This window comes from Hyperolius riggenbachi, chromosome 1 (assembly GCF_040937935.1).
Source record: "Hyperolius riggenbachi isolate aHypRig1 chromosome 1, aHypRig1.pri, whole genome shotgun sequence".
In the NCBI taxonomy this organism is placed as follows: Eukaryota; Metazoa; Chordata; class Amphibia; order Anura; family Hyperoliidae; genus Hyperolius; species Hyperolius riggenbachi.
The window spans coordinates 76130560-76153942 of NC_090646.1; the positions used below are offsets into that span (position 1 = coordinate 76130560).

Below are 23383 nucleotides of genomic sequence, written 5' to 3' on the forward strand. Positions count from 1 at the left end.
ACTCAAATAAAACAAAACAAATAAAATAAGAGAACCCCCCCCCCACACACACACACACACTTATCATCCTAGCATCACCCCCCTCCCCCCATTTCTGCTGTTCCTGCTATCCCCAATGGAAAGGCTTAAAGAAAACCCGAAGTGACATGTGACATGATGAGATAGACATGTGTATGTACAGTGCCTAGCACACAAATAACTATGCTGTGTTCCTTTTTTTCTTTCTCTGCCTGAAAGAGTTAAATATCAGGTATGTAAGTGGCTGACTTAGTCCTGACTCAGACAGGAAGTGACTACAGTGTGACCCTCACTGATAAGATATTCCCTTTTTTATCTCTTTCTTGCTCTCGGAAGCCATTTTCTGCTAGGAAATTGTTTTATAGTTCGAATTTCTTATCAGTGAGGGCCACACTGTAGTCACTGTAGTCACTTCCTGTCAGTCAGGACTGAGTCAGCCACTTACATACCTGATATTTAACTCTTTCAGACAAAGAAAAAAAGGAACACAGCATAGTGATTTGTGTGCTAGGCATTGTACATACACATGTCTATCTCATCATGTCAAATGTCACTTCAGGTATTCTTTTTAAGTTACTTTCAGAGAGCCTAACATGCCTAATAAGTCCATGGTGGCATACCAGGAAGTATATAGGAAAGGTCAATATTCTAATGTTGTCTAATGAGTTTCATCTGTATATGTAAAATGACAGAGATCTCATCGAACATCCTTTGTAGCTTGCCATGTTACTTTCTAAATTATCAAAAGTTCCACCAATTAAATGTATAAATATTGCATTAGGTAATCTGAGAGCAGAACTATCTGGAGGCCACCACATCAGCTCCGCACCGATGCAGTAACGTACAAAGACCAGACATGCTTATTGGTGCCGTAGACTTTGCATGCTTCTGCGCCCAATGTTAGTTATAGCTGGACACAAACATAACAGTAGCAGGAAGTCTCCTGAGGAGTCTTCAGTGAACTGAATTATGGAAAAGTTTTTTTAACTATGTGGTTTAGATTTTTTGTTCTCTTTATTTGACATCACTGACGGGACTCACTCGATATTCTGTTATTCTTGCAGGGACACCGTTATGAGTACACGAAAAGCACCCAGATGTTACGGTTTCATTTTCACAGAACATTCTTCACACAACATATGCAAGTATCAGTCACAGCGACCACATTTCCTTGGCCTGACTCTCGTAACTGAGTGGGCAGCACTTTACGAATTGCACTTCCTCCCACTCTCCAGGCCTCAATATTGTGTATCAACAAGGCAGCAAGTGCCCAAATTAGGTTTTTTTGGGACTAAGGGATCTGACTTTGGTTGACACCTTGAGTTGTGCATGCTCTTCTACAGAAAAACAAAGGAACTTTGCCTTGTTATGTACGGTAATTAACAATTTTGAAAGAATCTGTATCTAGTTTCCTTCTAGACACTGCTAGTGCTGTACACGATGTCTAGGCACTTCCTATATGTAGCATTGTGCACAGTCTCCTTGCAGACACTGCACGTCTGTAATCCACAGAGATGTAAAAACTTTTCCTACAGACAATTATCGTAGTTGTTTTTTTGTTTTTTGTTTTGTTTTTTGCTGTGCTTTTTTCTTGCATTTGAGATATTAGATTTTTATCAAAGTGTGGAATCTATAAAAATCTATTAAAAAGAATGACACCCTCAATCAGGGTTCAATTATTTAGCTATTTTGCTAGTATGATTCTTTTCGGGTTTTAGGGTGTAACATATTTCACACACTTTTAGACCCTAAAAGCATATCGCAGTGAGATCTGCGGCAGTCCCACACTTACTCACCTCCCTGGGATCCAGCGCTGCAATTCTCCCTCCATCCTCCAGATAGCGCTGTACCACTCTAGTGAGATTGCCGTCTGTCCTCATGACAACAAACGGTGATCTCACCCGAGGGATCCAGAGCTTCCGAAGACCGGAAGAAGAGACTGCCAGTGTCTTGATCCCGGGGGGCTGAGTTGAAACGCCATACACACTGCATTATGCGCTGCATATCTCCCGGCTACTACCCAGAGTCAGGTTCAGGATTACTGATCCTGGCTTCTTTTTTCCACCCCGTGCCTGACTCTGGGTTACTGCCAGGGAGGTTAGATAAAGATTAGGAAGAAAAGTTGCTCTTTAGAACATTGAGTTGGCTACAGCATGTGTGTGTGTGTGTGGGGGGGGGGGGGGGGGGGGGCTGCGGACAAGAGTGATGCTCAGCAGCTTTTAATTAGAAAGAGTGGGATATTAGATTGAATCTCTGCTGAGATCTGATGTAATATCAAGTAAGGCAATGAGGCAGGATCAATATCAGGTTGATATCAACAATGACATCCACTAAATATATATGCCCAGCGATTGTCCGTACAATTTCAGGTTCATTCCTTATATGTGACAGATTCACTGCACAGTCAGTGGCATAGAGGGATCTCTGCAGCGCTGCAGTCCCGAGTTAAATTTGTACACTATATGGAGTCTGTGTACTTTTCCCATGTTTGCCTGGATTTCCCCTGGTCCCTCCCACATCCTAAAAAAACCTTTGGGTAACAATCCTAAGATGGTGATAGGGATTTGATTGTGAGCTCCTCTGAGGGATATGGCTATGGACTCTGTAAAGTGCTGGTAAATAGGGAGGCTCATTCAGATTAAGCGGAATTGAAATTTCCGCATTTCCGATTGGAAATCTGTATTTCCAATCAGAATTTGGAAAACATGGAAATCCGATTTACCGCAACTCAGTAATTTTAGTCCAATGACAGAACTCAGAAGCACTGGACCAATCAGAGAATGCAGAATTTGTTTACAAAAATCTGATTACCGATTTTAGATCAATCACAAAATTCCGTATTTCCGATTTCTTTGTTGTCACGTTTTGCATTCTCTGATGCCAAAATTGGCAAATAAAATACTCATCAGAAAGTCAGAAATCAGAAAAACAAAAAATTGGGAATCGGAAAAATGGAAATCGGGAAAAACAGAAAACCAGAGATCGTAAGAACGGAAATCAGCATTGGCAAAAATTGGAATTTCTGTGGAATCGAAAATGGGCATTTCCGAGCGTCCCTGCCGGGACAACAGTAGTATATAAAATCTTAATAATCCTAACCTATGCCAGGTAATTTCATGCTGGGGCACAATACTTTGGCCTGGAGGATACCCCTTTGTCTGCTCTCTACAGGGCTAGATTTAAAAATAAGGCAAATGGTCTGCACCACATTCTATTGCAGATGTCACTTCCCCAGAATCTTATTGCAGGTTTTGGATCCCCACTTCCCCAAGTGGTCCCAGTCCCAATCTCCTGCTCTGTCGAGATAACGAGGTATACTTCACAAAAGTGGAGGCACTTTTGCAATCTTCTGCAAGAAAAACATATTTTTTTAATTGAAAAAGGTAAAAATGTATAACAAAATTGCCAAAATACAGTGTACAGCATCATACAAAAGTGAGATATGCATGTGAGGTCTACTAGAGCCACAGAGGATAACGATAATACATACACTCCATAAATTGAAAAATACTACTGAGATCAAGAACATGATATAGAGGTCAGCATGGAGAACTCCATGTTGACCAAGTAGCCTAAACGAGATGAAATCACCCCTCTCGGTTGTTCAGTCTGGAGGTGAACTTTTCCATCCAGTAACATTCGCCTATTTTATGGATGACAGCGGGGAAGGGGGTGATACACCACTACTTTAGAAAGGAAAGATATCTTTTTACCAAAAAGGGCCATACACGGGTTAAGTGAGATATCAGTACGCAGGACCATAGAAGCTAGCTGGAAACACTCCACCCACCCCCTCTGCAATATAGGAAAAGACCACCAGCAATGCTCCTGATCTGCGGCAGCTCGAAAACCTCTAAAACAATGGTCAGAGCAGTGGTTAGCACCACTAACATAGAGGAGTGTTGGGGTCTTTTACCAATCATACAGTCATGCAGAATGTTATATCCCCTTTCCCTTGTCAAATTTTCTTTCTATACAATATATTTGAATGTTTTATGATACAATATTTCTTACGTTACTAGACTACAGGCAGTCCCCTACTTAAAAATGATTTGAGTTAGGGCCGGTTCACACGGACGGCAGGCGGCGTTGGGGCGGCCAGGAAGTCGCGTCGTCCTGTGACGTCCCGTTCGGTGGCGGCGGTACAGAGATCGTCGCGATCGGCGTTTCTCGTCCCCGCAGGGGGACATGAAGACGCGCCGGCTAGCCGTCCCTAGACGTTGCATGCGGCTTCTAGGGACGGCCGAAACGATGCGTTAAATCGGGATCAGAACGCCGCGTTTATGCAATCGACGGTAATCGATGGTAACCGCGCAATGCTAAACGCTCCTATTCACTTGAATGGGAGAGTTTAGCCGATGGGTCCCGAACGCTTGACGGTAGACGCCGCCAAGCGTCCGTGTGAACCGGCCCTTAAAGCGTTTCAGAGATTCAAACAAAGTTGTCTTCATGTACAAAATATACAATGCTGCTTTTTATTACATATTCTTGTTGATAAATGTTTCAGTATTCTATAAACTATTATAAGTACTTTAAAACAGTTTAAAAGCATTTTGAAACCAACCAAAAACCCAAAACAACTAAAAACCTTTGGATCCCTTTGGAATGCCTTGCCAAACTTAATCAAGACAGCTCCAACCCTGGACACATTTATAAAAACCGAAAAGCCAACTGTTTAGTTTATTTTTGATCACATAATGTAACTTTTTCCCCTGTACACATCACTATGTACAAAGCTTATGCGCTTTGGGTCCTCAGGGAGTAAAGCACTTAACAATTATTATTATTTTTTTGGTTGCATATATAATAATTATATGTTTGTATCTGAATAAGAAGACACACCCATGAAGACTCTGGCCGCAAGATTCATTGTCAAGGTTCTTTGAACTGTTCAGTGATCCAGATTAAAGTGGAGCAACATCCAGGCAAACCAGTGTTTTTTTCAATCCTACGCAAAACCTGAAACAGTGTCAAGCTGTATCCAGCGACATTGCTACCGCCACGGAGCTCAGCACCTGCAGTCTGTGGGCAGCTTGATGTGGCGACGGCTGCATAAGTAGGGTACAAGCATGCCGACTTGGTGGTCTGGGAGTTAGGGGGGCTGCAGATGGCAACTGTAACATGAAGAGTTCTAAGAAAGTAAAAGAGGTAATGTAAAAAAAAATGCCCGTGTTTACTACAATTTGCTGCTGTGCATGTATTGCTTTGCTTGATGTGTCCCTGAAAAATAAAAAATACATTTCCAAATTTAAACCTGTGTAAAAAAATGTTATTGCTTTTGTCACCCAAATACTGACCTAATGTAAAAAAAAAAAACAATTATGTGATATCTGACAGCTCAGCTTCATTCCAGTAGGTGGAATGCCACTGTTGTTGAGAAAAATGACCTAAATGTTTGGGTTTATACTGCAAGGATTAATGAAAACAAAAAATCAGTTTGCTTTCTGTGTTTTTATATGCATATAAAATACATCCAGTTCACTGTCTGTCAAACAGAGACTCACAGGGCATACATTAAAAAAAAAAACACTCTAATTTAGGCGCAGAGTTAAATAACAATTACAGTAAATAACAATTTATATGACTGATATAGTGAAATATCTGCAATATTTGAAGATATTTCACTATAACCTAACCTTTCCCTACTCTCACACAGAATCCTCCCCCGGGCAACTAATAACCCTCCCTCACCAGGCAGCTAATGACCCTCCTCCCCTTGGTAGTGTGATTGTTATGTGCCATCCCGTTACTCTAAAGCTACCTGCTTTATCCATTTCCCTACCACAGGTTGTTTCCACTTAAAAACCAGAGCAATGTTCACATCATATTCCTCCCATTCATTCTCCAATAACTGTATCGCTACTTATTACATCAAAATAATCTATATTTTTAGCCACAAATTAGGCTTTTTTGGGGGTGGTACTTTTTTTGCAAAGAATTATTTTATTTCCTATGCATTTTAAAGAGAATATTAAGAATTTAAAAAAATATATATATTTATCAGTTCTAAGCCAATATAGTTTTAAAATAAAATGTTCTACTGTAGATAAAACCCACATATTTTATTTGTCCCGGTTATTACAACATTAAAAATAATGTCCCTAGTACAATGTATGGCTACAATACTTTATTTAGAAATAAAGGTGTATTTTTCCCATTTCAAGCTTCTTTTTACTATATCACTAATTACAAGCCCGTATTTGCAAAAATAACAGTAATTTACCCTCATGACATACATATTAAAAAAAGTCAGTAAGGTAACGTTTATGTATTTTTTTAAATGCTGTCACTTTTTTGGGGGGGGAGAGGGGGGTAACTACAGTGAGGGGGTAAAAGGGGTAAATAACTAATGGGAGATTCATTTTGGGGGGTATTTTAGTCTATGTAAGCATATTTTTACTTTTTGTCACTAGATGTCCCCACACTTTATTCCTGTGTTCTGTAAATGAGTACTCATGAAGTGTTATGTGTATGTGTTTTTACTTTTGTTTTCTGAATGACCACTGGAATCTTGTTGATGACGGTGATCATTCATTACAGGCACTCTGATTGACTTTGGGAACACATGTTCACATTCACCGATCCCAGACCAGCGGGCTGGCGATGAAGGCATGCTTGTGCGTGCGCACAATCATCAGCAGACAGCAAGACAGCCAGAAACACATATCTATGCCCCTGATACACAAGTGAAGTTTTCAGGGGCTTAGATATGCGTGGCAGGGAACCGAAACCGGCTAATACTGAGTTCCTACAAGGGATTGTCGATGACATAGAAATCTTATGCCACCAAACAATAGTAGAGCTATTAATTGAATCATCAATGTTCAATTGGGCTAAACTGCACAATGTACATCAAAAGGAAAAGGAACCCAATCAAAAAATATTTTGTATAAATAAATAGGATGCTGAAAAAATCGTATCAGTGTAACAAATAATGTTTATTAAACTCTTGATCAGACATCACAATATAATAAAAACAAATACTTAAAACCCCTGTCTGAATCCAGGCACTTTTATGTTTATTTGCTGCTACTGGGATTTCCAATCACCTTTGGATTCAGACAGGGGGTTTAAGTATTTGTTTTTATTATATTGTGATGTCTGATCAAGAGTTTAATAAACATTATTTGTTACACTGATACGATTTTTTCAGCATCCTATTTATTTATACAAAATATTTTTTGATTGGGTTCCTTTTCTTTTTGATGTACATGACATAGAAATCTTAGGCAAATTTATGCAGCTTTGAAATGGATTATTCAAATGCCACAGCTGCTACTTTCACAGGCTGCCATACACATGCCTCATTGTCTGCTGAAGCAATGGTTATTGGCCACCTCAGCCGACTTAAGTCAGAAATTCCCATGTGTAAGGTTCTCCTTTATGTCACAGGATTTGAAGACAGGTGCACGTTAAAGCCTTAGTACAGGAAATAGGCAATGTAATAATTTTAATAGGAGGTTCCAGTTCATTGTCAAATATATATGTACAGTATTTCAAAAAAGTAAGAACGCCTCTCACGTTTTTGTAAATATTTTGTTCTATCTTTTCATGGGACCACACTGAAGATATGACACTTTGATTCTACATAAAGTAGTCAGTGTACAGCTTGTGTGATTGTGTAAATTTGCTGCCCAAACAAAATAACTCAACACACAGCTTATACTGTAATGCCTAAACCGCTGGCAACAAAAGTGAGTACACCTCTAAATGAAGAATGACAAAATTGCGCCCAAAGTGTCTATATTTGGTGTGACAACAATTATTTTCCAGCACTGCCTTAAAGTTAACTGGATTTAAAAAGAAAAATAACAACCTCCCCATAAGTGAGGTTAGTAATGGTGTGTACCATTGGGGGTTTTGGGAAGCACCATCACTTACTTACAGGGTGTTGCTTCTATGGCCCCCGACAACATCTTCTTAACCTGACCTTCAGCTTGTGCTGGCATTTGTAACTCCCAGCAAGGTCACGTACACCCACCACAATGCATGCCGGGAGATGTAGTCCATGGACGCAAGTAAAAAACGTGCTAAGTTCACTTTAACTATCTTGGAGTTCACTAGAGCATGATGAAGCAGGTAGATGTTAGTGACCTTGGCTCCACCTTCCATTTGAGGATGCCCCACAGAGGCTCAATAGGGTTGTGGTCTGGAGACATGCTTGGCCAGTCCAGCATCTTTATCCTCAATAACTGTAATGCCTGGCAGATCTCCTGCTTGCTTTCAGCTGCTATGCCCCAATCTACCACCACCTTCTTCACCCTATGTGGCGCATCCCCGCTTGAATGGGAGGTGAGGAAGTAACACCTACCCGATTTCGGTTACACCCAGGCCTTGGAGATGCAAGGCATAGCAGCTGAGGCCAGAAAGCCAGAGTACCACCAGAGGTCACCACTGAGGCCAGCAACACAGTTCAGCAGTAACACACAGGTATTACCTTGATTCAGAAGGATGAGGCTATCAACGTTGTGTGTTAGCAGTAGATGGCAGACAAGTCCATGGGTAACAAGTAATCCAAGCAGCAAGCAAAGAAGTATCCAGTAAACAAGCAAGGGTCAGTCCAGGCAGCAATCAAGGGAAATCCAGCAACTTAGCAGAGGTCGGTCCAGGCATAATTCAAGGGAAGTCCAGTAACTTAGCAGAGGTCGGTCCAGGCAGCAGGCAAAGGGTAATCCAGGAATCAAGCAGAGGTTAAATACAACAGAGTAGTCCAAAACAAGCCGAGATCAAAGTCCGGAATATCAAAATAGGATTCAGAGTGCGCACCCAGCAACTATTCAAAGCTTATGCTATCACGGGCGATGACTGGGAGCACTCTGTGCATTTAAATAGCAATCATTCTGCAATCAGTGGCCGGCCACCTTCCGCTCAACCAATCACACAGCAAGGCATAATCAGCAAGGGATCAGGAGCGGTGTCAGCTGACTATTGTTTACCCTTGTGGAGGGCATACTGTGAACTGGCATTTGTATTGTTTACCCTTGTGGAGGGCATACTGTGAACTCCGCCTATCAGTGTGTGTGGACTGTGAGTCATCACCGGCAGGGCCAGCGGCGGGGAACAAGCGCCGAGACCAGTGGCTTAGCTAAGGAGCTGTGGGCCCCAATGCAAGTTTTACGATGGGGCCCCCCAAGCACTCTATACATAACAATTGATATGGCGCACCAAAACCTTCCAATGGCAACTACAGTGTCAGAGGTGCAAGAAGGGAATGGGGAACAGTTTGTTAATGATTACCACTATTCAAAGTATCTATAGAAGTGATTATTATGAGCACAGGACCAATAGAGAGCTAATATTGTAGTTGAGGGAGGACCCTTCGGGGCCCCTCTGGCCCAAGGGCCCCGATGCAGTCGCAACCTCTGCAACCTCTATTGTTACGCCCCTGGCCAACACCCGGAAGTGGCAGCTGCAGCCCAGGTCTTGGCAGCGCTTTCAGCAAAAACAGGTACATTCCTTACAATAACTCAACTATTTGCCGTGAAATTATCATTAATCTTAGACTCCACGCCATCTAAAAAAACACGCTGTGGCGGTTTTTGCCAGAAGCCTGTCGAGTAGCAGAGCACGGGAGATCTTGGCAAGACTTTGGGCAATTGAGAAGGGGCGACCTGGTGAGGTTTAAAATGAATGACCATTTCATTTCATGAGTCATTCACCTATTCAATCGCTGATCCCCTGTTAGGGGACAATACTGTATATTTATAACATTTATAATAACCAAGACTGACCTGAATTTTATTGGAGGTGCTCTTTCGTGGAAATTTTGCTTAGCTTGGAAATGGCCCAACCAATCACTCTTCAGGCTCAAACCCACTAGCAGCCTTTTGTATGCGCTGGTGATTTGAAAAACCTCTTGGTAATGCAGTGCTATGGGGCATATTTATAAAATCACATCGCTCAAGTGAGATCACACCCATAGCATTACATTAGCAAGAGCTTTTAAAGCTGCATTGTCACCATAAAATCAAATTTCAACAGCAATTGGTCCAAGTGTATTAAGTGATAAAGATGCTAATCTTGCATTCAAAACTTTCAAAACTTTTTCTGCAGTTATGGTTTGGAGTTATCATCACATACTTTAGGAGCACTGGCTCTTTAATAGTCAGTGCCAAACAGTTGCATGCTGGGGGTTCTTTTTACCTATAATATATTCTTCCTCTTCCATTTATATACCTGCATAGCTGCCTATCTGAAACATGATCCTCTGCTCATTTGTGTTTACAAGCAAGGCTGAGGTGAAAAAAAGTTAAGGGCAGAAATGACATCAGTATTTAACCTCAAACTGTGGGCAAAAGACATGGTTTCCACCAGGAACAGAATTATATACTATATACAATTCACTGAAATCAAAACGTGGACAGTACAATACATGTCTTATGTAAGTAGATCAAGTATTTATCTACTTATATATGTGTTTTCCCCCTGGCATAGTATGGCTAATTCTACTGCTTTAAAATCACAAGTGCTTAGTAACGGCTTAGGACTGTACTGCTAGTGGGTTCCAGGCCTTCCTGACAATTTTGATTGGCCCAGTTCCAAACTACATAAAATTTTCAGTACAGTTGCATGCAAACCATAATTATTATCTCATTGACCATCTCTACAGAAAAGTATGCAATTTTTTTTAAACATAAATATTGCCCCCTGCATTCTGCCATGTCAGGCATATTACTGCAATTGAAACAAAGCAGGTATACGTCCTTTTTCAGGACTTCACTACATTATGCGTTTGAATCCATGACATTAAGTTGAAGACAAAAAAAATAACAATGGCACCATCTAGTGTTTATAAGTAAAATATCAGGTAAAGTTTATGTATTTACAATATTACCACAAGGGGGTATTGTACCTGCTGCAATACTTTGAAAGGTTTCTTGCACTTCCGATTACCTAAATTTGCTGCTGACTATGTACAGATGTGTCCTTCCCGTCTGACATCGTGTCAAGCAACATTTGTAGAACACTGAAACGCAAGGAAGCTTGTAAAGGGTAAAGACACAAGTACGTAAAAAAGGGACCTGCCAGCAAAAAGAGAAAGAAAATCTGACAGTAAATGTTATCATATTATATTTTTTTTCTTCTTGACAATTTTCATTTTGCTTAGTTGAAGATTGTTGTCTTCACTGGCTCTAATTGCACTTTGTGCAATAGCTGTTCACCACTAACGGGATTTTCCCCTTGTGGACGAAATGAATTTTCACATTTCAGCGCTCCTCCCTTTACTTCCCCACTAACTTTATCACTACTTATTTCAATTAAATGATCTATATCTTGGGGGGTTTTGCCACCAATTCGGCTTTCTTTGGGTGGTACATTTTGCTAAGAATTATTTTATTCTAAATGTATTTTAATGGGAATAATACAGAAAAAAATGGAATCAAAAATCTTTACATCTCAGTTTTCAGCCTTTATAGTTTTAAAATAAGACACGCTACTGTAATTAAAACCCACACATTAAATTATATTCCTATCACAATGTATGGCAACAATATTTTATTTCGAAATAAAGGTGTAATTTTTTCAGTTTTGCATCTGTTACTAATTACAAGCCCTTATTTGCAAAAATTACAGTAATATACCCTTATGATATATATATATTAAAAAGTTAACTTCTAAGGTAACTATTTATGTATTTTTTTAAATGTCACTTTTTTATCTTTTTTTTTTTTAATCAAAGTTTTTTTTATTTTGGTAACTACAGGAGGGGAGGTAAAGGGTTAATTAATGGGGTATTTTATTTACTTTTATTTATTGCGAAGTATGCAGGTGTAGTGATACTATTTGGCCACTAGATGTCCCACACTTTATTCCTTCTGTGTATTGTGAACAGTTAAAGAGACACTGAAGCCAGTTTAAAAATGGCTTTTTACCTTTTATTTATGTGAGGCATGTTTGCCCCTGTTAAAACGCCGCTATCCTGCGGCAGAACGAGGGGTCTTTACCCCTCAAATCCCCTGGGGCACACTGGGGGGAGCACTTCCGTGAGAGACAGAGCTTTTGGCTATAGCTCTGCCTCTACACGCGTCTATCAGTCTGATCACTGCCTCTTCCCGCCCCTCTCAGTCTTCCTTCACTGAGAGGGGCGGGGCGAGGCGGAGATCCACGGCTGATTGACGCGCATGGAGGCAGAGTTGCAGCCGAAAGCTCTGCCTCCATGAGTAGCAAAATCCACAACCAAGAAAGTTGTGTATTTTGCACAGGGGATTTGGGGGGTAAAGACCCCTCGTTCTGCCACGGGGTAGCAGCATTTTAAAAAGGGCAAACATGCCTCACATAAATAAAAGGTAAAAAGCCATTTAAAACTGGCTTCAGTGTTTCTTTAAGTAAAACAGACTCAAAAAAGTAACAGACTCGCATGTTAGCGATAGATAGAATAGAAAGGAGTCAGGACAGCTGAGTGGAATGGAATCTTGAGCCCCCAGGATGGCAGTGTTAAGTTCACAATCACTCTGGTCAAGAACAAGCTTCAGGTCATCAGAGACAAGTCAGACTCTCTCTGAGGCAAAAGTGAAGTCTGCAACATACTGTCTTGAGATCAAGGCCTAGTCAAGCTCACCACCCGACGGGTCCAGCCATGTCCTCTTGATGGCGGTCGTTCAGTGATGCCTCTTCCTGACGGCGGCTATGTACGACGTCACACAACGTTACATGTTGGACGCGAATGAGACTTCAAGCAATCGCGTTACTTTGCGGGCGAGTCGTCGGGATTCTTAAAGATCCGATCCACTGTGACGGTCGTTATTGCTGCTAAGGGATATTTGCATGGTCGTGCACCTGTACCCACGTCGTGAAATCCTTGGTAAAATCATGACGTGGGTTCATAGCTTAAAGAGAATCTGTACTCTAAAATTCTTACAATAAAAAGCATACCATTCTATTCATTATGTTCTCCTGGGCCCCTCTGTGCTGTTTCTACCACTCCCTGTTGCAATCCTGGCTTGTAATTGCCAGTCTTAGGCAGTGTTTACAAACAAAAGACATGGCTGCTAACCAGAGTGTGATAGGCTGAGAGGAGCTCAGTCTGTGACTCATACAGAGCCTGCAGAGGGCGTGGAGAGGGTGTGTATAGCTTCTATCCTTTCACAAGCAGAGCAGCACATTCCTGCCTGAGTGCCTGAGCCTGACAAAGCCGTCAGATGAAAGAAGATTGGATTATATAACAGAAATAATACAGCCACTGTGCAACTAGGAAAGGCTGCAGTAAGACAGACCACATTAGAACAGGTATAGGAACTTATATGATAGAAGAAATAAGGCTGAAGATTTTGTTACAGAGTCTCTTTAAGTGTGGGTTAGGTTAAGATGATAATTAGGTTTCCTGTAGGTCACCAAATGACCAGAGGGAAGGAGATGCAGTAGAAACTTAAGCTTTTAAATGTAATTAACAGCCATTTTCTTTTTCAGACTCAGCAAGATCCTTGAGGTTTTGTGTTCTGGAAACTGTGTCTAGGAAAAGGAGAACTTCCAGTGAAAATCTGGAAACGTTGTGACTTGTTGAAAAAGTGGGTCCATCCAGGGTTAGGAGAACTGGGAACTGAGGACATCTAGCTTACAGAAATTGACAATTTGGGGCTTTCCACGTCTGCAGATAAAAGTAAATAGCAACTAGGAAGAGACACAGTCTAAGAGCAACAACATGATGCCTGATTGGATATTCAAAATGACACAACATTTAATTGAACACTACCTCATTACTAACAATTTGTTATACCATTAACACTAAACTTTTGATTGTACTGTAACGCTTTAATAGTTTTGAAGCATATACCTCTTCTCCAAATTCATAATCTGCCCTAATGCCAAGTTTGAATCAGAAATACTTGCTGAGAAGTATCTTTTTGTTTTTCCCTTTATATATTCTCCACAGCTGTGCTAATAAATCACCTTTTTAGTTTGGAGTACCGTCACAATTGTTGTTGTTTTACTCATAGAAGGTACATTTCGACATCAGTGCGCACCCCAACTTTAGAATAGCAGCTACACTGTTACTACATAGCAATTCACATATCCAGTAAATTTGTAGTTTGCGGGGAGGGGGCTGCTGATAGAGCTGACAGTCAATTATTATGTGATATGTGTTGACTGTATTTAATGTGTAAATTTGCACTTTACCGCTGGGCAATATAGCACCGGGCACTTTTGTAGCCCTGACAAAGCTTCCCATTTCAGGAGGTGAAACATGTTGGGTTTGTGTGGGGTGGTGTTTAGTTTACAGCAGCAGTGTGAGTTTAGTAGGAATCCTAGAATCTACCAACTAAGACCAGCCTAAAAGACATGGCTGGATTTCTGCCAAGGCCACAAAGGCCATGACCGTGAGCACCAGGAAGCAAGGGATGGGCAGCAGGCTGGCACACTCAGTTAGTTAAATTGCCAAATACTGTAAGAAGACCACAGCGGCAAGTGCCTGACCACACTATTCTAAATGCCGGCGCTGTCTGTTTGTGCACTCTGCTGTAAACTCTCTTCCAGACCCTGGCGCATGGCCACCCTGCTTCCTCCACAGAGTCTGCGCATGATTGCCAAGATCTTAAATACATTGATTTCTGGGACCAGTAAAAGTGTATGTATGTGGGGAGGAGTTGCTGTTTGCTAGGGGGCGGCTGGTGATAGTGGCCTTGGGCAGTAAAAAGTACAAATACGGGCCTTGCTGAAAAACTTCTAACCACTGTACTTTGAGTCACAACATAAAAAAAACTCTGGAGGAGGGAGGGTAGTAAAAACAAATCCCTATGCATGATGCTTAAGATGCCCTGACACAGTGGGTATCCCTCTAGCCAATACTAATAACCTGTATTTAAACACATATCCCCCCCATCAAAACAACCCAACATGTTTCACCCTATAAAACCAGGGGCTTCGTCAGGGGTACTATCAGTAAGGTGCAAGAGTGCTCAAAGCGCTTTACAGAATAATAACCATGTTAATCATGGAAAACAAAAAAATAATGTCATAGCCTCGTGGTTATTTAGACAGGCTAGATATATGAGATTAACTTGGAGCATAGAAAGTCATATTATCTAACAATCTTGTCACAAATGTGGGGCCTTCAGCAGGCTCACTCAGGTGTGAGCATTACAGTTCTCAGCTGCATAGTACAGGTGTTGCTGTCTACTAGGTGGAGAGAGTGTTGATGTACGGAAGGTGGAAGTACGGGGCTTGTGTACCTAAGGATGATATGTTTCAGAGCTGTGCAAAAGCCCCCCATACTCTTTTCCAGGTACCAGCCATGTAGATGTGGTTTAGGCACACTCACAGAAGCACATCACTGAACACACTGTGTTTACACTTCTATACAGGGTGGAAGTCTTTTGTGGTTGCAGTCGGGAGGGGAGCGTGTGCAGACATATAGGGCACATGGCCCACAGGACCTCACTAGTGGCTTTCTCAAGACCCCCAAACACTGCGCTCCACTTCCTCTACAGGAGGCTGTGGATGCGTCTGTGACACCTGTGACAGCACACATCTGCCATCCGTCTCTGGGTGCCAGACTTCAATGGAAAGGCAGGCTGCAGAGAGAGTTTTATGTTATTTCTCCTTCTGACAACAGTTGCCATGTATTGAGCCATTCAATGCAATCAAAATACAGTACAAGGACAAAACCTTTTTAATAAAACGTGTAGAGAGGTTGCTGACCTACTGCAGCAGTAGAGTAAAATGATAGTGTGTCCTTCATGGATGAATGGCAGTAGCCAAGCTCAGAGATGATCCCTGTTGGTGTGTGATAGTTACAGAAAGCACCCCATATGCAGGGGGATGCTGGGAAACACCTATAGAGGGAAGCCTCCTCCATGTGCCAGCCTCAGCGATGTCCTGTCTGGAAAAACAGTTGTCGACGGCTCGCACATGTTCAGTAGCACAGACCAGATCGGGCTTGGTTCTTTTCACCTGAGTGAGTCTGTGCTATTGCGCATGCCCGAGTGAATCTGTGCTATTGCACATGCACATGCCCGAGTGAATCTGTGCTATCATGCGTAAGCCACCTGTGCAGACCCAAGGGGCTTGGATTTTTCTCCTGAAACTTGAGCAGGTCCATGCTGTTGCATAGATGCACTGCAGCTGTGCGTTTGGGGACTCAACGCTGGAACGGAGAGGTGCAGGGAGATGGGGAAGCCTCTGGAGGTAAGTATCTAAATGTGGGCTTAGCAAATTTCCCAGGTTTGCTGTACAAACACTGTCTTGAGTCACGATTCTCGGTCCAAGTGGTCTTTATCGTCCTCCTAGTCCAAACCAGCTTTATGTATAGCTTTTGGATTACCCTCAAGGGCATTCCCTTGTTTATTCACCTGTTTACTGTGGAGATAACACCCACTTTTTGAAAAATTAATTTGAAAGAAGATCCTTCTGCTTGAAGCCTGGTACACACCGGAAAACTGTTTTTTAAACTGTAATTTTTCTCAATTTAAACAAAAACAAGGTTTGCGGACGAATGAGGAGATGGCGGAAGACTACGAGGGAGCGATCAGGCCGAAGGGGGCTACAAGAAGCCCCAGGTATGTATACATTTTTGCTACACATTCATCTCAGGTACACTTTAAATTATGCGGATACTTAAGTAAAAGTAAACAGACAAGTGTTTGTCTCCACCCTCTGGTGAGAATGTCAGTAAGGGTTAGTTCACACTACGAGCACTTTTCTAAACATCAGTGATTTGAAAAGTGCTTGCTAATTCTATGTGTGATTTTTCAAAAATCATTGCTCAAGTGAGGATGCACACATAGAATTACATTTGCAAGAGCTTTTCAAATCACGTGTAGTATAAGCCAGCCCCAAGACACTTTTGTTGTTCTTGTTCAGTGTAGAAGTGTGATTGTCACTGTCATGGCTTCCGACTGCTTTGTTACATCAGAGCCTGACCAACACATGGGAGAAACCAGTTGGGTACAGCTGACACTTGTGAGCCAGGGGCACTAGTGAGAGTTAGTGTTGGGCGAACAGTGTTCGCCACTGTTCGGGTTCTGCAGAACATCACCCTGTTCGGGTGATGTTCGAGTTCGGCCGAACATCTGATGGTGTTCGGCCAAACTGTTCGGCCATATGGCCGAACTAAGAGAGCATGGCCGAACGTTCCCCGAACGTTCGGCTAGCGCTCTGATTGGCCGAACGGGTCACGTGTAGTGTTGGGCGAACATCTAGATGTTCGGGTTCTGGCCGAACATGGTCGCGATGTTCGGGTGTTCGAGCCGAACTCCGAACATAATGGAAGTCAATGGGGACCCGAACTTTCGTGCTTTGTAAAGCCTCCTTACATGCTACATACCCCAAATTTACAGGGTATGTGCACCTTGGGAGTGGGTACAAGAGGAAAAAAAATTTAGCAAAAAGAGCTTATAGTTTTTGAGAAAATCGATTTTAAAGTTTCAAAGGGAAAACTGTCTTTTAAATGCGGGAAATGTCTGTTTTCTTTGCACAGGTAACATGCTTTTTGTCGGCATGCAGTCATAAATGTAATACAGATAAGAGGTTCCAGGAAAAGGGACCGGTAACGCTAACCCAGCAGCAGCACACGTGATGGAACAGGAGGAGGGCGGCGCAGGAGGAGAAGGCCACGCTTTGAGACACAACAACCCAGGACTTGCATGAGGACAAGAAGCGTGCGGATAGCAATTTGCATTTTGTCGCCATGCAGTCATAAATGTAATACAGATGAGAGGTTCAATAAACAATAAACAGTAATTGGTGTTGTCCAGAATGCGCACAATGCGTGGGTCGCGTTCAATGCAGTCCTAGGCCGAAGAGGTCATAGCCTAGGGTCACAAAAACCTGTTTATTTGGGCAATTTCAATGGTGGCGAGTCTGACGTACATAAATCGCAGCAATGGCCGTTAGCAACGTCTGAATCTCACGAAATGTCTCATGCAGGTAGAAGAAATATTGTTAGACTTGGGCTCCAAAGATGGGTTCCCTACATCTCTGCAAACCAGAGTTACAGGGCTCCAAATTTGGTAAAATCCCCCATAGGCTTTAATTGGGCCTCCTATTTACAGTTCCAAAATCTCACATCTTTTCAAAGGGCAATTGCTCAGCAGTGGCAAATTTTCTAGCATTGTAGGGACCCTTAGGGGGAACATGACTGGTGAGTTTCGGGCCCCTAGGCCGAAGAGGTCATAGCCTAGGGTCACAAAAACCTGTTTATTTGGGCTATTTCAATGGTAGTGATGGTGACGTACATAAATCTCAGCCATGGCCGTTAGCAGCGTCTGAATTTCACAAAATGTCTCATGCAGGTAGAAGACATATTGTTAGACTTGGATTCCAAAGATGGGGTCCCTACATCTCTGCAAACCAGAGTTACAGGGGTCCAAAATTGGTAAAATCCCCCATAGGATTTCATTGCCTCCCTATTTCACTTTCCAAAATCTCACATCTTTTCAAAGGGCAATGGCTCAGCAGTACCAAATTTTCTAGCATTGTAGGGACCCTTAGGGGGAACATGACTGGTGAGTTTCGGGCCCCTAGGCCGAAGAGGTCATAGCCTAGGGTCACAAAAACCTGTTTATTTGGGCTATTTCAATGGTAGTGATGGTGACGTACATAAATCTCAGCCATGGCCGTTAGCAACGTCTGAATTTCACGAAATGTCTCATGCAGGTAGAAGACATATTGTTAGACTTGGATTCCAAAGATGGGGTCCCTACATCTCTGCAAACCAGAGTTACAGGGCTCCAAAATTGGTAAAATCCCCCATAGGCTTTCATTGGGCCTCCTATTTACCGTTCCAAAATCTCACACCATTTCAAAGGGCAAAGGCTCAGCAGTGGCAAAACTCACCAGTCATGTTCCCCCTAAGGGTCCCTACAATGCTAGAAAATTTGCCACTGCTGAGCAATTGCCCTTTGAAAAGATGTGAGATTTTGGAACTGTAAATAGGAGGCCCAATGAAAGCCTATGAGGGATTTTACCAATTTTGGAGCCCTGTAACTCTGGTTTGCAGAGATGTAGGGACCCCATCTTTGGAATCCAAATCTAACAATATGTCTTCTACCTGCATGAGACATTTCGTGAAATTCAGACGTTGCTAACGGCCATGGCTGAGATTTATGTACGTCACCATCACTACCATTGAAATAGCCAAAATAAACAGGTTTTTGTGACCCTAGGCTATGACCTCTTCGGCCTAGGGGCCCGAAACTCACCAGTCATGTTCCCCCTAAGGGTCCCTACAATGCTAGAAAATTTGGTACTGCTGAGCCATTGCACTTTGAAAAGATGTGAGATTTTGGAAAGTGAAATAGGGAGGCAATGAAATCCTATGGGGGATTTTACCAATTTTGGACCCCTGTAACTCTGGTTTGCAGAGATGTAGGGACCCCATCTTTAGAATCCAAGTCTAACAATATGTCTTCTACCTGCATGAGACATTTCGTGAGATTCAGACGTTGCTAACGGCCATGGCTGAGATTTATGTACGTCACCATCACTACCATTGAAATAGCCAAAATAAACAGGTTTTTGTGACCCTAGGCTATGACCTCTTCGGCCTAGGGGCCCGAAACTCACCAGTCATGTTCCCCCTAAGGGTCCCTACAATGCTAGAAAATTTGGTACTGCTGAGCCATTGCCCTTTGAAAAGATGTGAGATTTTGGAAAGTGAAATAGGGAGGCAATGAAATCCTATGGGGGATTTTACCAATTTTGGACCCCTGTAACTCTGGTTTGCAGAGATGTAGGGACCCCATCTTTGGAATCCAAGTCTAACAATATGTCTTCTACCTGCATGAGACATTTCGTGAGATTCAGACGTTGCTAACGGCCATGGCTGAGATTTATGTACGTCACCATCACTACCATTGAAATAGCCAAAATAAACAGGTTTTTGTGACCCTAGGCTATGACCTCTTCGGCCTAGGGGCCCGAAACTCACCAGTCATGTTCCCCCTAAGGGTCCCTACAATGCTAGAAAATTTGCCACTGCTGAGCAATTGCCCTTTGAAAAGATGTGAGATTTTGGAACTGTAAATAGGAGGCCCAATGAAAGCCTATGGGGGATTTTACCAAATTTGGAGCCCTGTAACTCTGGTTTGCAGAGATGGAGGGAACCCATCTTTGGAGCCCAAGTCTAACAATATGTCTTCTACCTGCATGAGACATTTCGTGAGATTCAGACGTTGCTAACGGCCATTGCTGCGATTTATGTATGTCAGACTCGCCACCATTGAAATTGCCCAAATAAACAGGTTTTGTGACCCTAGGCTATGACCTCTTCGGCCTAGGACTGCATTGATCGCGACCCACGCATTGTGCGCATTCTGGACAACACCAATTACTGAGTTTATACCCTTCTGGATCCACGGTACAAACACAATGTTCCAAAACTGCTTGAAGAAAGAGCCAGACAGGTCAAAATGGAAGAATACCAGCAGGCCCTTGTGGAGACTTTAGAGAGGAGATTGACATCCTCCCCTCCTCTAGCCAGTTGTACGCCGACAGACTGACTTCCGCAAACCCAGGACGACCAGGAGGGCAGCAAACAACACAAGCCGCAGCTAGTGCCCAAAAGGGAATGGTATCAGCAGTGTCCTTGGAGTGGGAAAATTTTCTGACACCCATGCAGCAGCACACAGAACAGCAAGCGTGCAGATCCACCTCCAACACCGATCGCCTGGAGAAGATGGTCAAGGACTACATGTCAGATGGCGTAGCTGTGTTGAACAATCCATCTGCACCCTTCAACTATTGGGTATCGAAGCTAGACACCTGGCACAAACTGGCAATGTACGCAATAGAGGTGCTGGCTTGCCCGGCAGCCAGCGTTATGTCGGAACGCTGTTTCAGTGCTGCCGGAGGCATCGTCACAGATCGTCGGCGTATCCGCCTCTCCACAGAAAATGCAGACCGTCTGACTCAAATTAAAATGAATCAATCCTGGATTGGAAACGACTACGCAACACTCCCGGACCCCAACCAAGTAACATGAACAATGAACATCTGTGATGGGTTAGCGTTTCCGGTCCCTGTTTATTGAACCTCTCATCTGTATTACATTTATGACTGCATGGCGACAAAATGCAAATTGCTATCTGCACGCTTCTTGTCCTCATGCAAGGCCTGGGTTGTTGTGTCTCAAAGCGTGGCCTTCTCCTCCTGCGCCACCCTCCTCCTGTTCCATCACGTGTGCTGCTGCTGGGTTAGCGTTACCGGTCCCTTTTCCTGGAACCTCTTATATGTATTACATTTATGACTGCATGCCGACAAAAAGCATGTTACCTGTGCAAAGAAACATGACATTTTCCACATTTAAAAGACAGTTTTTCCTTTGAAACTTTACAATCAATTTTCTCAAAAACTATAAGCTCTTTTTCAAATATTTTTTTACCTCTTGTACCCACTCCCAAGGTGCACATACCCTGTAAATTTGGGGTATGTAGCATGTAAGGAGGCTTTACAAAGCACAAAAGTTTGGGTCCCCATTGACTTCCATTATGTTCGGAGTTCGGGTCGAACACCCGAACATCGCGGCCATGTTCGGCCTGTTCGGCCCGAACCCGAACATCTAGGTGTTCGCCCAACACTAGTGAGAGTAGAGAGAGCGAACCCAGCCCAGTGAGCATATTTGCCGATTTCTACCCTGCTGATGGCAGCTCAGGTAAAGTCCCTGACTGAGCCAGTTGGGGACTACTGTGCATACATGGCTCTGCCCGTGTGCCTCCTTGGTCAAGCTTCCGTAACCGGGAGCAGTGGCGTAGCTAAGAAGCTGTGGGCTCCAGTGCAAGTGTAGCATTGGGGCCCCCCAAGCACTCTACACATAACAAATGATACGGCACACCAAAACCAATCAAGGACAACCACAGTGTCAGAGGTGCAAGAAGGGGATGGGAAACTGTGTGTTAATGATCACTACTATTCAAATCAATTATAGAAGTGAATATTATCAGCACAGGACCAATAAAGAGCTAATACTGTGTTTGAGGTGTGGGCTCCTCAGGGCCCCTCTAGCCCAAGGGCCCCGATGCGGTGGCTACCTCTGCACCCTCTATTGCTATGCCACTGACCGGGCGCGCTGTGAGCCTGCGCAGTTTTAAGCCCTAACTAAGCAAGGGGGCTTGCAGCCAGGGCTGTGTATGCATAGTAGTCCCCGACTACCGAGGCAGACAGCGGGTGAATGGGGCAGCCTGGGAGTACACCATGGGAGCCCATTTACTACAGGAGACTGGAGGTAGCCCCAGGTAAGTATAAATTCTTCTGATGATTTTACTCAGGTATACTTCAATGTTTACTAAAAAATGTTTGCACTGGTCTAGCTAAACCTCCCCAATGACCTATGCAGCAACCATCTGCATCTCCATACATTGCAGCTGTGTGTATTGCACTTGTTTATCTTGTATGTGAGACGATCTGAGTCTTTCTGTGATCAGCAGTGTGGGGGTCTGACATCACTTCCTCCCTCTGTGTTGGGACTCCAGAAGTGAGAATCACAATTCTCTGCTTGCAATGAGAGAAGACTTCAGCAGAATCATGAAGGGCAACTTAATGGGACTGATCCCACCTCTCCTTATTCTCCTATGCCTGTTCCCAGGTAAGACAGAGCTTATTGAAGTTCTCTTTATCGGTGTGCTCTGCAGGATAGGCTTTGGGCTTGTTAGATAATAAGTGTTATAGTATTATTAGCTCTTATAGGGGATCTCACACCAAGAGGACAGTGTCATTACTATACAATAAAACACTACATGCATGAACTGTTTGATAGTTAATCAGTTCTCAATAGTGTCGCAATGTCCATAGATCTGACTCCTTGCAGTATTTTAGCACAGCTAGATTTAAACAGAATCAACAAAGGCTGTTGATTTCTTCTGATTGTTTTTCTTTGTACAGCGCCACGGACTATGTTGGCGCTTTATAAATCTAATAATAATAATAATTACCTAACATTATAATATCATTTTAAAAACACAGTAATAAAGACTGAGCATTATTGTATTTTCTGTAAAATACAGCTGCCTTACTTCATATGTCATGAGCTAAATAATAATACAAAGGAAAAGGGTTTTAATGGCATTACATTTTTTGATTTTTAATTATTTTTATTTTTTCTATGTTTTTTTTTCTTAGCATAAAGAATATTACCTGTATATGGACCAATACTCTACTTCACAATTTTTTGTTTTCCTAATTTTGTTTAAGGTGTATAAGTGTAGTTATAAAGATGTATATTAGCAATTTTTCAGCAATAAAAAAACACTGCTTGATTTTTCAAGGGTGTATCAAGGATTATATAAAAAATATATATATTAATTGTCACCAGTAATGCCAAATAATATCCCAGGCCAGTGGCGTAGTTACAGTTTATGGGATCCCAAAGCAAAACCTTCACGGGGGCAGCAGAAGTAGGCATTCTTGAGCAATGCCACCTGCCCTACCCTATGTA

General features: G+C 42.6%; 1 protein-coding gene across 3 annotated transcripts in view; it reads left to right on the forward strand.

Moving 5' to 3' along the window:
• Nucleotides 1–22416: 22416 nt before the first annotated feature.
• CD8A (CD8 subunit alpha) overlaps nt 22417–23383 on the forward strand; it is an 84367-nt gene continuing 83400 nt past the window's right edge. For all 3 annotated transcript variants that reach the window (XM_068275231.1, XM_068275247.1, XM_068275241.1), the window contains exon 1: nt 22417–22534. In XM_068275231.1, coding sequence (XP_068131332.1) covers nt 22450–22534 — 85 coding nt within the window. In that variant the 5' untranslated portion in view covers nt 22417–22449. The remainder of the gene's footprint in view (nt 22535–23383) is intronic.